Genomic DNA, 16,124 nt, shown 5'->3' with positions numbered 1-16,124 from the left:
ACAAAACCGTAATAGTCATAATACGGGATGTCCCCACTACATCCCATATAACTATTATGGTTTTGTGGGAGGGAGGGAGTGAGAGAGATTTTTTGAAAGTGACATGTATGGATGTATGCCTATATTGCAGCGCCGGTAGAGGGCCCCATATTTCTAATTCTATTTGACATCCGCGACTCTCTCTAATCACTTCCAGACTTCCAGTCTACAAGCTGTTATGGCAATGCGAAGGTGGTCACATGCCTATTTATAAATATGTTTTTATAAATATAGTCGAAGCATACTGCTTAATCTCCAAATGATCTCTCTCTCTCTCCCCACTCTCACTCTCTCTCCCCACCTCCTCTCCATCTCTCCTTTTTTCTCTCTCGTCAATTTTTCTGTTTCTCACTCTCATGTGATTTAAGAAGATTTGATAATGACACCTTAATCTTGTTTTCTAACAGAGAAAAACAAAATGGCATCTTCACCTGGTCCTGGTTTGACCCTTATTAAGGGCAAAGACATCAAGCTAGGCAAGAAACTGGGACAAGGCGGCTTTGGAGCAGTGTATATAGCCAAACATGTCAACTGGGGAGATGTAGCTGTGAAGAGATTGAAAGGAGTCACGTAAGTTATCTTATATACATAATATGAGGCAATGTTTGCAATTATAAAAAAATAATGTTTTTGGTTTTGTAAAGAGTAGGGATGGGCTAATTAATAACATATCTGAAAGAAACTTGTGGTACGCAGGGAGCATCAAGCTCTGCAGTCTTGGACTTTCTTTCACTAATCTTCAAAAAGGGGCAGCACAAAAGCAGCTTGGGGGTATTTTGGGGGACTATTTTACCCAAGGCGCGGTCTTGGGATTCCCCCTAACTTTTGTACCCATCCAGTGTCAAGCCCGGGTGTCAAGTAGGAGCGGCACGAAAGGGACATGGGTGGATTTTACCCTCATTTATTGTCTTTGCAAGTTTGCTGCCAGTTGTCCTCCTTTCAAATAGGAGCAGCATCCCAGAGGCGGCACGTATTTGCCCAATGTCTTATACCCAGTTTTCGCCTGTCAAACAGAGTGGCACGAAGTGTGCTTGAGCTTTTTTCCCAGTTTCCTCCTGCCAAATAGGGAAAGTTGCCACTTTAAAGGCAAAAATGGGTTTAGCCCCTTGGACATTCACTATGCCTCCCAATGCAAAAATTTCAAAAATGGGTAATTTTGACATACCTTTTGCAACGTTTTTTTGACTCCCAGGGGTTACCCCCTCAGGCACCCCCACAATGGGTAATGCAGCGCTACAAAATAACTTGATCAGATACTGTTATAAATGGGTGATTTTACATAAATTTCGCCTATTTTTTCTCGACTCCCAGGGAAACCCCCCTTTGGGCACCCAAGGATGGACCATGCAGCACTACTAAAACATTAGTCAAGAATCCCCCCCAGCAATAAGGGCTCTAGATCTGCTGCTGGGTGTGGTTGGGATTGTGACAAAGGTCATTTGGCATTTGGTCAAAGGTCATTTGAAGTCCACTTGAAAAAACTTTATTGTGATGGTGGTGTTTGAGGTGAGGTCGAGGATCATGTTCCAAATCCAATTTGTAACTAAACTTGCCATAGCTGTGCGGAAGCTTAATAAAATAGGTGGTGTTCATGCACTACCTACATAGTGTTTTATGTTATATTGGTACCTCAAATATGAAGTCTGATTACTTTTGTAAAAATATTTTCTCTTTAGCCTTACAGCTGATGTCCAAAGGGAAGCAGATAGGATGTTGCGAGTGGTGTCATCTCCTTACCTAGTTAGGATCATGGGCTTGATAAAGAATCCGGGGGATATTGGCATCGTCATGGAGTTCTTTGAAAATGGCTCGCTGAAGGAGTTTGAGACAAAATACATGAAGTGTGACTGTTTGGCGAGAAAGGTGAAAATGGTTCGAGATATAGCATTTGGCATGAATTATCTCCACACACTAAACCCACCGATAATACATCGCGATTTGAAACTAGAAAATGTATTTGTGGACAATGCATTTGATGCAAAGGTATGTTATAGATTTATCTAATAGTTGAAACATCTCAACATAAGAATATCACTTCAATGGGATCTGCCCCCGGGGGGGTCACTCCCATTGTGGCCTGTACACCATCCGCGATAATCAACTTTTGAAAAGCACCCTACACAAGGATTGAACCCTTGGCTAAAACGATACCCTGGGCGATACCCTAAACAGGGATTTTATTCCTTGCATCAAATTTCATACCCTAAATTTCCTTTCCTCGTATTAGCATTTGCAGTTTTGCTACCCTCCAATATTTCATGTTTTTGACACCCTAAACGCGTTACGCGCGTATCGTGCCTACCCACGAAAACTACCCTTTTTACGCGTTTTCATTATCGCGGATGGTGTACAGGCCACAATGGGAGTGACCCCCGGGATTTGCCTGTTCATCACACATACTGCTATAATAGTCTCAAACAAAATTGTCATGTGTGTATGAATATATATGTTTTGTGTTTAGGCGACGAAAAAAGAAAACCCTGTTCTACGGGCCCGACCGACCCAGATTTTGAACAAATTGGGAAACATTTTTTCCTGTACAAATGAATGCCGACTCAAATTTCAGAAATTTCAGGAACAATTTTTTTTTTGTATTTTCTCAAATTATTTACAGATTTTGGTGATTTTTTGGGTCATTTCCCAAAAAAAAACCGACCGACCCTACTTGAAAAGTCTGTTCGCCCGTAGAACAGGGTTTCTTTTTTTTCGTCGCCTTACAGACATTTTTGGTAGGTCAAAGGTCACAGGACGAAGGTCATTTTAGGGCATTTTGCACAAAAAAAATTAGTTTTTTTTAAATGCTCCTTTGTCCACAGAATCCAATGTATTTGATGTAACTTTGGTAAAGTGGTCCTTGGGTGAGAGTTCTTTAGTCTAGAGGTACTTTGGTATATGGAGACAAAGGTCATCTTTACTGTGATCAACTATAGTTATAGGGCAGAATTGTTCTTTTTTTTTTGATGGAATTTGGTGCAACCCCGGGGGCAACTGCATCTATAAGGGATCATTATTTTGGTGTAGTTCACAGTAGTTATTAATAATTATGAGTTTTTCATAATTTTCCTAATTTTATATTCTCTATACCAGCTCCAGTAAAATTAGCATTTTACTTTGAAAAATCATTGGCATTTTACTTTGAATAATCAATATGACATGGCTGTACTAGTACTACAATCCCGGTCATAATTGTTAGAACACTTTAACATGGGTACTTCAAATATGACCCCATTCCCCGATCACTATTGGTAGTTGTTTTTTGGGTTTTTTGGTCATGCACCGGCTCCTAGAAACATCCAACAGTGATTGGTGGGGCAGGGGAGGGTTGTAGTAGTAGGGAAGGGTTCAGACTTTACACCAAAGAAAGCAAAATTTTAATATGTCAAGTATAACAGAAATACAGTTTCAAGCGGTCCTACTTTGATGCAAGTGTTCTTACTATTTATGACCGGATAGTTTCCATGCCCCTCCAATGAACATTTGCCTAATCCTACCCAATACAATTTGCATGAGGTGTCACTGGTTGGCCTGTATGCAAGATTTTGGGGGTACTGATTTTGAAAAAGTGGACCTTTTTTCCAAGGGGGGGTGGGCAATTTTGTAAGAAGTGGACTTAATTTCTTCTGAAAATTTAGACCTTTTTGACCCAAAAAGCATAAAAACACAATTTTTTCCCACTACACTCGCAAATTGTGATATTTTAGGATTTTTGTATACAATTTGAGGTGTGTGGCCACTGGAATGTGGTCACTGGAATTAGAACAGATAATAGGTCAAACATATATCATCGGGTCAATGCAAGAATGTTGTAACTGACATTTTGGTCAAATTGAGTTCTTAATGGGTTGTGAAATGGGAGGGGGTGGTAAATGGGCATATTTTAAATTATATTTCAAGTATCAAACTTAATTAATTCAGGCCTGGTGAAAACAAGAACACTGTATCTACCACATACAACATTCTTGTGTGACACCGGAATGGAAATAAAATTGTTAGTGCAAGAACGTTGTATGTGGCTGATAACATCTTTCTGCTCTTTTCATTAGTAAATGATAATAATCAATCATGTTCAAAACTTGAAGTCATTTAATATACTTGGCAAATTATCATATTCACAATCCTTCCTTAAGATTTTAGTTGCATTCAGATACAATTACATTTCTGCACTTGTGAATTGCTTCTAGCTTTGCGCAAGAACATTGTGTGTGACAGATATGATGTTATAGCTTGCGCCAAAAAAGAGTGCAGATACGACACCAAAATGGCAAAAATACAGATCTGACATCCTTGCACTTATATATGTATTGTTAGAAGCCTAAGATGATATCAACTAAAATAGAGAACAAGAAAGCAAGCAACACATGTGATCTGTTGATCTCTGTGTTATTATTATTATTGTTATTATTATTATTATTTATTTGTGTAGATCGGAGATTTGGGTCTAGCCGTCAGCAGTATGACATCCCGTCGATATGCACATGTGTCTGGAACAAGATCTCACATCCCACCTGAAGCCTCAACCCCTAAAGCAATTATAGAACCAGATGAATTCTGGGATATATACACGTAAGATTAATAATAATCTTTTATCCTCTGTCATCATGCTCAAATATAAGACACCAAAATTACACTGATAATCCATAAGGTATAGTGCCAGTGGGGTGTGGGGGTCAGGGGCGTAGCAAGTGGGGGACAGGGTGGACAAAGTCCATGGGCCCCGAGGGTTCAGGGGCCCTGAGCACAAAAGCAAAAATTAAATAAGGGCTGATAATGGAGAGCAGGGCTGGATTTACCATTGGGCCAGATGGGCCCGGCTCCAGGGCCCGCAAAATTTGGGGGCCCCAAAATTGCCCTATGCATCTTTCTTTTAACTCCAATAACAGCATGTTTTGGGCCAAAATAGGGCAAAATTGTAAAATTTCATGCTGATCTCGGGCTCAAATATTCTGAAATTGAATTTTTTTGCATGCTTTGCGCGCAAATGTTTTAGTAACATCGGAACAAAATATGTTGGTCCCCCCTCTATATTATACGTAAACCAAAACTTGGCCACTGACTTGAGTGCACATGCCTTCCTCGGCACATGAGTTCGGCCACGGGCATCCAAATTTTGGCCTGGCCCAGGGCCCCCATATGGTAAATCCCGCAATGGTTAAAAGGGCCTGTACTTCTCCTTGTCCATGGGCCCCTGATGCTCTTGCTATGCCCCTGGTGGGGGCATCCATCTTGGTTTATATTATAGCTTGCCACCACTATCATGTTTGAGCTTGGCTCGAGTGAGGAACTATTCTTTTTCATATTTAGACACTTGTGGTTTGCGAACTACCTCTGTATCTTGAAAGGATTGAATTTGTTTGTTTCAGGTTTGCTATCACCACATTTGAACTAGTCAGTGGAAAGGATGCATGGCCACAACAACAACAGTGTAAGTCATTAAAACATTTCATGTAAGTGTTGTTTTTTCATTTAGACTATTGAATGATATAATAGTTATATTACTACTAGACCTGGGCTATGCACAAAAATAAGCTGCACCATTGTTTTGTAGCTAAGCCATCTGAAAAAGCTGCTTTAAAATCAATTAATAAGTGCATTTTGGGTATTGATACTTTGAAATGCTATGTTTTCTCTCATTATTTGGCATTTTGGTTTTAATTTGCACCTCTATCCAGTATAACTCTCAGCCTCAAGGGTACATTGTCATTTTAAGGTACCTTCAGTGCATCAAAACAAAACAATTTTCAGGTCAATATAGGTTGAACTTTCCATCATTTGGGATCTAGTTTCATCTGATATTGTTGGCTTTTAACTGTGAGTTCTGTATATAAGACAATTCGTCGGCTGTATTCCATATAGTGGCGTATAGTGATTTTTGGTCATTTTTTTGTAAATTGGCACATATGTTTTTAATGATGTTCTCTTTCATTTTTTCTAAGTCTCATCAGTCATAATTAGCTAATTAATTAGTAATTAATTAATTAAATGTGGCGTATAGTTACAAAGTGACATTTTTGTATTCCATAGTGGCGTGTCGACCATACGCCACTTTTTATACACATTTTATAATTATGAAATATCGGCAAAAATGAAAAACATCGTATGTCATAGTGGCGTGCGCGTGATCGGACCTATACGCCACTATGGAATACTGAACGACAAAAGTAACGCCATAGGGATTACACGGCGACCAAGGTGGCGTACGGTTAACGTTAGGTTAGGGCAGGCTTCCTCAAATAGATTTGTTGAAGCGCCACATGAAATTTAAAAAAAACTGCAAAGCGCCACTCAATGGCTGTGAATTCGCGGGGGGAGTCAGAGGGGGGTTTCCCCCTGTGAAGCTATCGATTTTTTTAATTTGAGGTGCAAATGACGCCATTTGGTGCAACATTTTGTACTATTTTAGCCTGTCTTTACAAGGATAACATGGGAATCGCATTGTTTATTTATTTATTTTTAAATCTAAACGGCGCCGCGCGCCACTCGGGAAGCTACGGCGCGCCACATGTGGCCTTGCTACAAGCCGCCTATTTTGAGCCCTGGGTTAGGGTATTGCATTTTGTTCATTTTCCATAGTGACGTATAGTTTTATTTTCAGTTTGCCAGCAATAGTATGTATTTATTTCTTTTGAAAAATATATAACAATAAAATCTATTTAGTTTACTACAGAAATTTCACATCATTTACAAAATATAATGAATGTCTGATTTACACAACTCGATTTTAAATTGGCATTTCTTCAAACCCGATTTTCTCAAAAAGTTGTTTATTCGCGGCGCCCCACTATACGCCACTATGGAATACGGACGACGAATTCTCCACAAATTTTTTTCCATTTAAAACTCTAGCTTTAATCGGCAAAAATTACGATATGGTTGCAGAACCAAAATACTTTACACAATATTAATTTAATCTGTTTATAACTTAAAATAGAAATTCATCTTGAGCGATCATGTTTTGTGGAGGGCTTATAATCTCATGCACATCTAACAATTTTGAAAGGTGTGTCACTGGATTAACAGCATCATTAAACATAAAAAGGATTTCCACTCATAAACATTGTCAACAACAACTTTATGCAGTAAGTTTGATGATGTGAAAATTTGTGAACTTTGAGATAAATGGTTTGTTCACACCCCTTTTAATGTTAACTGACGAGTTGGAAAATGCTTGGCTCGTAACTTTAAGGTTTTGCTACTAAAATTTGCAGCCTTATAGTGGGTCAGTTGTGGAAGGATTTGCAAGTTTCAACCTGTAAAACTGGCAATCATATGTTCCAATATACCTGTATGATATTGTCAGTATTGGGCTATTACAGTTGAAATCCATACCCCCTATGGTAGACATGACCTGTATCTTCCACACAGGGGATGTGAATTTTAAATGGGATTATACCTGAATAAGTGACTCCATTTGAAATCTATACCCCCTGTATTAGAATAAGCTTTCCTATGTTTAGCAAATATCTACCTGTGCAAAAATTATATCTATCTGTGCAAATTCTGACAAATGGTCCCAGAACACACATAGATTGCAAAGGCCAAAATCAAATGTTTTGAAGTTAAAAAATTCCAAGAGTACCCGAGCCTGCGCTCTAATTCATGAATTGGATAGTAAAATTAGCAGGCACACAACTTGGGCTAGCTACAACCCTGATAAGGCCTTCTTCCAAAATTATTCCCACTGCGCCGGCACGTTCACCAAAATTACTAATATCGTTTGCGACTCGGTTTTGAAACTAGGGAGTATGTGATTTCAGAGACGTCTCTGAAATATGATACTGTTATGTGACATGACGCCTCAAGAGTATTTGATATCAGAGACGTCCGTGAATTATGAGTGCCCCTGAACTGAGATCATGTAGATCGGTTAATTTTGAATTGTTATTGCTTTTTAGTTGCCAATGATGCTCTTATTGCTTTGTGGGTAATCCAAGGACATCGCCCAGACTTGGAAGCCATCCCTTCCGAAGTTCCATCAGAACTCGTAGATATCATCAAGAAGTGTTGGGTTGGTGAACCAAAGCAAAGACCCAGCTTCAAAGGTATAACCATGGCAACAATTTTATTTTTCTTCTCACTTTAAGGTTATTAAATATTTTAAACTGTTGTGATTTGGTAGTTCACAGCATCTTACGAATGGTAGTGAGCTTTGGCAAAAACTGTATTGCTCAATTCATAGCGAGTGTGTAGAAGAATTAAAATATCACAGATATACTTTTATACGTGCTGCGGTTCTTGAGTTACGTTGTAAAGAGGGCTGAAACAACAACACTTTTGTAAAACGTACATAACTCATTAACAACAATAAATTAAGCAAGTTTGCAAAGTATAAGATTTGTAGAATGAACTTTTGCAAAACATCAAGGTGTTATTTTTCAATAATATATTGATCTAGATAATGAAAATCGATTTTTAGGTTGTTTCACCAACAATACCTCGTCTACCCTTAATACAAAATATATACATCAGGAGGAAAGGGGGGTTAAATATTAACTTTGTGATATGTTCACAATTATTGTGGTGCTTTGTTTTCGCAGGGGGAAAAATAGCATGTTAGAATGCGGACAAAAATCACTCACTGCATAAATTGCCTTTGAGCAACCTGCCTCATTTAAATATGTAACAATGCTATTTTCCAAATTTGTTTTGGGGTGTTGTTTTTTAATCGTGGAATTGTAATAATTTATTCTTACTTATGGGTAAGCTTGTAGCCCATCAAAAGAAAATGAGAGTTTAATCATAGCCAATGTGTTATCAATTAAAACTGATAAGACAAACAAAAATTAACAAGTATTGATGCAAACTCCAAATAAAAAATTGGAGAATGTGTTGATACAGGAATTGAACTTGCAAACTTCCTCGTGCTAGGCAGATGCCCTACCCACTAGAGTATTGCCCCGGGGGGTCACTCCCATTGTGGCCTGTACACCATCCGCGATAATCAACTTTTGAAAAGCACCCTAAACAAGGATTTAACCCTTGGCTAAAACGATACCCTAAACAGGGATTTTATTCCTTGCATCAAATTTCATACCCTAAATTTCATTTCCGCGTATTAGCAATTGCAATTTTGGTACCCTTTTTTCCAATTTTTCATGTTTTTGACACCCTAAACACGATACGCGTACCCACGAAAAACTACCCTTTTTACGCGTTTTCATTATCGCGGATGGTGTACAGGCCACAATGGGAGTGACCCCCCCTGGGAGTATTGGCTATCCATAATAAACACAGCTGATTCCTGTGTGTATTTCATGAATCATGTTTCTTAATCTCAAATCACCCCATATTTTGTGAGTTTTTCAAGCATGCCTACCTGCAGATACATGGAGTGTGGGGACCGGAGATAACCTAATATGATTGCATTTTGATTATTCTTGTTTCTTGCAAATGTTAAACTGTAAAAACCTGTAACGTTTCAAAAGCTAATATTTTGTAACTTTCATTTTGTAGATATCTTGAATTCAGTTACGGAATTGTTTGAGGCAGAATACAAGCAAGGACTGCGCAAAGCAGATAGAGCAATATTTGACCAAATGGACCTTCAAGTAAGTGAATAAAAAAAAAATCATCTGAAATTATTTTAATAATGAGCGAGTGTTTAAAAAACCAGTAGAGATAGTACAAAATATCTGTCATCCAGTAGTAGTGTACACTAGCGTTGGTTGAAGGAACAACATACAATCAATCAATCAATTTATTTCATCCATTCATATACCATACTAGATTTCGCGGTTCTCGGGTTGGGTGGTTCTCATTATAGGCCTATCTCTAATTACCAAACACCCGTTACCCATATACCCGCCCTGACCTTTTAAACTACAATGATATAGGCCTGCGTCTTTAATAGTGATCAATATAATGGGCTATAGGCCTTACCTGGTTCTGGTCCGATGAGATGCACCTGTAAATTAGTCACATGCACACTGTAATGCTTTGCGATACCCAAGCACTGCGCCCGTCGGTACTCGTTGATACTCGGCGTCACAGCGCTCTGCGAAAGCATCGCCGATAGCTCCAACAGCGCCTGCCGATAGCGCCATGGACAGACGGACAAACTCTCTATAATTAGCTCAAATATTCTGAAATTGATTTTTTTTGCATGCTTTGCGCGCAAATGTTTTAGTAACATCGGAACAAAATATGTTGGTCCCCCCTCTATATTATACGTAAACCAAAACTTGGCCACTGACTTGAGTGCACATGCCTTCCTCGGTATTAAGATAAGGGAATGGGGCACTTTTATTATTAAGTCAGGGAAAGTGCACCCATGCAGTTAGGGGAAATGCACCGATTGTGGTGAAATTTATGTGCCCCCCCACACTTTTGTCAGTCAGTCAGTGGAAATGTATATGTATTTGGGGGAAATGTTTGGGGCACCCACGGACAGGGCCATTGCTAGAGGAGTGCAATAGGCAACAGAAACACCAGTTAAAAGTATCAAGAAATTACAACTTGTGAACAAAAATGAATCAGGACCTGTGATCCCCCACTTTTGAAAACCTGTGTATGCAACTGATGTCATCCACACAGTATGTCCATTCCACCTCAGTCAAATGTCATAAATATGTGAGATGTGTTTGTGCATTCAAGAGGCAAAAACATGTATTTGTACAGACCATTCTATCTGGCCCATGCTTAAAACAATACTATAACATTTCCATAAAAAATTGATTTTGTGTTCCGTGATTGTATTAACAATCTGAGATTTTGTCACAAATACAGCACCTTAAGCCTTGGTTTGTTTGGAGTATGTTAGTTCATTATTAAGTACATTATTACAATTGAATACCTGAGTGGAAGAAGGGCCCAACTCCATCAACACTTTTTTGAGATACTAACAAAAAACACATTATTTGGAAAAGTTTAAAGAGACAGACTGTTTTAACTTGAGGGGACCTTGAGTGCTGGTACATGAACATACATTATAACATACATTTGAAATGATATGTGTTGCAATGGTAACGGTACAGGTCTTTTAAGATAAGATAAACTCATTTTGGTAAAATGGAGTTGGGCCCTTCTTCCACTCAGGTATTCAATTGTGAAAATCAAAATCAAAAATTTAGGTTGTCCTCCTCAGCAAATGTTACATTATTGATTTAATCCTTCAAGTGTATGTGTATGTCTTTTTATGATTATGAATTAAAATCAACTACTTCAATTCATGCACTCTGATCATACAGGATAGAGATGATGCCAGAGCACAGCAGAGTGGTTCTTCTACAACTGACAGTGGAGTGGACTTCTGGGGAAGTTTTGAAGGCAAAGATCGTAACAGCACCAAGGTAGCTACAGCAACAAAGAGTGCAAGTAAGTATATACATTGACCTCATCAAGGACAGATCATGAATCCAGTAAGTGGTGTTAATCACAGTACTCTGGTATTGATGTGTTAATATGACCCGCATGACAATTGTACATGACAGTGTCACAGTATTCAAAGGACATCAGTATCACACATATATCTCATTTGCACGCATTTCATGGGTTTTTTTCCTTAGTATTTTCAATAAATGTTTGAAGATGCATACATTTGTTAAGCCCATACTGTCTCTACTTCTCTAAAATTCTCTATGCAAAGTATTAGGTACATGTCACATCATATTTTGCAGAAATTAAAAAAAAAAAGAAGAAAAAAAAAAGATATTTCGACCAACCGACCCAGGTGTTGGTACCTAATATAAAGGGCAAGTCAACTTATTTTTTTAAAGCCTCAATGTGAAGTAATACATTAATCTGTTTCTTGATACAGACAAGAAGTGGCAGTATAAGCACACAATAGACCCAGCTGACACTATTATTGCATGCCATACGATCAGTCAGAACCACCTGGCGGTATGTATAGGAGGATATGTGAAGGTCTACACAGTGTCTGCAGACACCTCACACCTGGCATACACATTAACAGCTGAAGAATGGAGACAAGGGAGAGGGAAGTACACCACAGGTGCTGCAGTGAGTGAATCACTAGCGGATAGTGTGCTGGTGATATGTGGAAACATACCGTATGTGTATCAGTATCCACTTCACGAGTCAGCAAAAGAAATCAAGACATATCAGATTAATGTTGAGAAGTATAACCCCGGGTGTATAGTAGCTAATGCTAGTGTTGCTGTGCTTACAATGCCTAGAGTCAATTCATTTATAACCTGTAAATTACCACAATTTACACAACAATCCCGTGCAACAATGAGTTTTGAGCCATGTGATCTGAGCATCACATCAGATTATTTGCTCTTAGTGGGGAGGGAGGTGATGGTAGTGAGGGCATTATCTGATGTGATGCGGGATGTATGCAGGGTGCAGTCTCCTGATGGGTGGGAATTCAGGAGTGGTTGCTTCAACAATGATGCCAGGGAAATATACGCTGGTTGTAGTCAGGGTTATACCAAGGGCTGTGTGTATAGATACACATGGAACAGGGCGGGCAAGCCAGTGTATATCAACTCGGGTTGCATCATTGATGGTTTAGGAAATGTGGACAGCAGGCACCTATCAGTGACATCTGATGGGTTACTTGCTGTGGGGCAATATAGTGTTGTGAAGATATACAAATTCCAGTAGGTCATATTTAACTTTTAGATCTCATCAGATTGCTTTTGGGTTTATGATACATTGGTAGGCGTTGCAAAATATGGGGGAGTTAAACATCGCAAAAAGGGAATAACTAATCAGTACATTAATAGGGGGTGTGGGATCAAAATTCACCTTGATTATGTCTAAATCAGTGTAAATTTTGCCATAATTTATAGGTTCAATAATTAACTTTTGTTTAAGTCAACGTTAACCTCCCTTCAGTAATAGAATTCCAGACCAACTTCATCATGATCCTTCTATGTAAATTCTCTTACTGTCTCTTGCATACATGTGGATACATGGCACAAAATTCTGTAGCATAAAGTAAGAACATATTTTTATTACACAAAACACAGGGCAGTGAGTCTGATTATGACATGGGTCATCAAAACTGACATTGGTGAAACATTAATTCCCATTCAATATTTTCATTCACCCTCGCATCCACTTAAAGTTTTCTGAACATTCCCCTTATAGTTCAAATAGAAAATTTAGATTGCCCTCAATGACCGTCAAAAGTTTATGGATTCTCCCTCAATTCTCCTCCCCTCCCCACATAAATGTTGACATGTCCCTAAAGTAAGTAATTTAACACTGGCACCTTGGATCTGATATGCAAAATATTTATGTAAAAATTTAAGTTCAAAAATATAAAGGTTATGAAAATGTTTTTAAAACCTTTTATACAGAAAACTCTACAACATCATTTTAAAATGTCAAAATGTTATTGTTTAAAATGTTAATTTGGAAACGTTTTGCAAAATATTTTGACAATACTGAACTTTCACAATATGTTAAAATGTTTTGCAGCAAGTTTAAAAAACTTTCCTTTCTATTACCCAACATTTAAATGTTTTCTGTAAAACATTTTGTGTTCTATCGGTCAGGGCCGTAGCAAGCGGGGCGGCCGGGGATGCCATGGCCTCCCCACTTTTTGAGAAATTTGTTATGTTTTTCTTTATATCTTTATTTCAATTTAGGCATCTATTTGTAATTTGGCCGCCCCACATTTGTGATGACCGCCCCACATTTGCTACGGCCCTGATATCGGTTATTATTATTATTATGAAAATCAGATTTCCAACAAAGTGTCATGATGATTTTTGTTAGAAACTGGGTACACCTGTCTGGGCAGCTCATCTCAGCAAACTGTTGTGCACCCGGGGAAACGTGGTCAAATATGTGGTGCATTTTTTGTGATAATATTTTATTTATATATCTTTATTTTGTTTTTGTTTTGTAAATTTTGTATACAGCATATGGAATTTTAAAATGTTGAAAATGTAATTGGTAATTTTTGTAATCTTGTACTAATGTCACTTGTAATCTTGTAATGTAAGCGTTCGACATGTTAAGGCTGTTATGTATATAAACATCAAATTTTGGTGGTACCGATTAAGTTATTCTGTGAGGCCTGTTCCTATAGCGGCTATCAAAATTGATAGCTCTAGCTCGATCATGATTAGTATTATGCTAAAGCAAGAAGCGTGAATTCACTTTTCAAGAGTAGTTGCCCAATTGAAGCATATATCATTATTACTAATCAAATGTATTGATTCAGCTTGAGTTTGCAATGTCAGTCAATGTATGATATATATAGATATTGTATCGTTGTGATATTTGCAGAATGTTGAGTAAGTTAATTACTAAAACCATCCATACCTAATACCTGAAGTGTTTAACACTATTCATGTAAGAGTGTATATGCACCAAGGCAACAGCTTTTCACTGTAAACAAATTGGTATAGCATGACCCTCTGTTGACTAGCTAGGATTCAATCACTCCTCATCTGCATGGTTTCTGCCCGAGCAAAGTAAACCATGCAGATGCACCGGACACGATTTGTTAAATGGTGATGAACAACAGTGAAACATGATTGAATCCCTTTCTACAATGAAAACAAGCTAAAAGTCCAGTTCACATGATTATTTCATGAGAAATGTCAGTCAGTCATTGTCACTCAACATCACAAGAAGATCAACAACTTCTCTGTTGATATATCAGCAATAACATATTACAGTATAAAATGGCAATGTTTAGCCACCTCCTGCAAAATAATGAATTCAACATGCAGAGTGTATATGCATACAAGTTCCAGGCACAACAAATTTTACGTGCAGTAGCGTAATGTGTATATGCGCTTCCATTAACTTGCGTTCAGGTATACGCTACTATGAAAGTGTGGATTCATTACCAATATTAAAAATGTTTGGCTCCTGTACAAAGGTATATACCAAGAGTTTTTGAAACAATAATATTTTTATGTGTCAAAGTTAACTATATCATATTGTTAAATTACGTTGTATTGGTGAAAAGGCATACATTTTATATATCATAATTATGATTTCAGCAGAGTGATGAATCCAGAATTATGAGCAAATTGAGTTGCTTCAGAATTATTTGAGACATGTGTACTAGTTTTCAAAGCCAATAATTTGTGTTCAAGAATTATTCGCTGCCATAGTGCACATTAGAATATGACCATTGCTAGGTCACCTAGGTCGCGCTTTCTTTGTTACGAACCACTGATCGAAATGATCACAACACAAAGCCTATGGCATATCAAAATCGGAACAGGTGTATGAGCCCAGGCTCAATGGTTACTAACATGCACTACGACAGCAAATTAAACCAATTAAATTGACAACTCGACAGCATGAGATGTATGTACATTTATGATTGCCCGTTGTGTGTACGAGTTCAGTCAATGGCCTCTTCAAGAATTTTTTGCCACTTCCCTTGAAGAAGACAAATGTGACCTTGTAATCATATAAGACAAATCAAAATAAGAATAAACAAAACAAACAGATAGCCAGCAGTACATATAGAGTATCATGCTCAAGAGTTTGTGATCACAGTCTTAATTTAGCACCCTGCCATTGTTAAACAGTGTTTGAGTTGGTGTTGGGGGAAAATAATCGATAGTCGATAACTGATAATCAATGATCATGGCATCAACCAGCGTGCTAAATTAAGACTGATCATTAACTCTTGAGCAAAAAGACAGAAGAAGAGAAACTGAACTTTGCATTTTGTCCGTTCTTGAACCACAGACCCCTCAGGTGCCAAGGGGGATAGCTATCCATGCATGTTTCACCACTGGCCAGGCCAGCATTTTCATGTGCTTGGATGATTGTGCAATCTCATCACGGGTCAAGTGCTGTGGGATTTGGTGAGATCAGCACCAAATGTAATCAAGACTCCACTGAAACTCCCTTTCCCTTTTATAAAGGGAATTTTTTATTTCTTGTGTTTTCTTATTTTGATTTGTCTTGTGATTTTATGAGGTCAGAGGTGTCACATTTGTCTTCTTTAGGGCAGGGCCAAACCGAAAATGTCTGGAAGAGCCCAATTAATGCACATTGTAATTTCTGTATGAGTGCATGTATTATGCATGAGAAAGCCTATGCATAACACATGCAAATTATGCAAACAGCAGCTATACATTAGTTCGCCTCAAGTTTGGTAGTGATGTAGTTGCATATTTTGGTGGTAGCAGCATCAAATT

The 16,124-nt window shown here is 38.1% G+C and overlaps 1 protein-coding gene across 1 annotated transcript; it reads left to right on the top strand.

The window, feature by feature from the left end:
- Positions 1-449: 449 nt before the first annotated feature.
- Positions 450-16,124, top strand: LOC140150860 (uncharacterized). The gene is made up of 8 exons (XM_072173009.1): positions 450-609; positions 1,716-2,022; positions 4,463-4,602; positions 5,400-5,461; positions 7,932-8,078; positions 9,490-9,584; positions 11,223-11,349; positions 11,792-16,124. The coding sequence occupies exons 1-8, from the start codon at positions 458-460 to the stop codon at positions 12,601-12,603; spliced, it is 1,842 nt and encodes a 613-aa protein (XP_072029110.1). The 5' UTR covers positions 450-457; the 3' UTR covers positions 12,604-16,124.

Source organism: Amphiura filiformis, chromosome 4, assembly GCF_039555335.1.
Source record: "Amphiura filiformis chromosome 4, Afil_fr2py, whole genome shotgun sequence".
Taxonomy (NCBI): Eukaryota; Metazoa; Echinodermata; class Ophiuroidea; order Amphilepidida; family Amphiuridae; genus Amphiura; species Amphiura filiformis.
Note: the sequence above shows the minus strand (reverse complement) of the source record. Positions and strands in the feature narration are given on the sequence as shown.

Bases quoted from the DNA above. Each gene is read 5' to 3' on its own strand.
- LOC140150860 (XM_072173009.1), top strand. From the start codon at position 458: ATGGCATCTTCACCTGGTCCTGGTTTGACCCTTATTAAGGGCAAAGAC. The intron at 4,603-5,399 runs GTAAGATTAATA...TGTTTGTTTCAG, and splicing joins GAATTCTGGGATATATACAC to GTTTGCTATCACCACATTTG. The intron at 11,350-11,791 runs GTAAGTATATAC...TTCTTGATACAG, and splicing joins TACAGCAACAAAGAGTGCAA to ACAAGAAGTGGCAGTATAAG.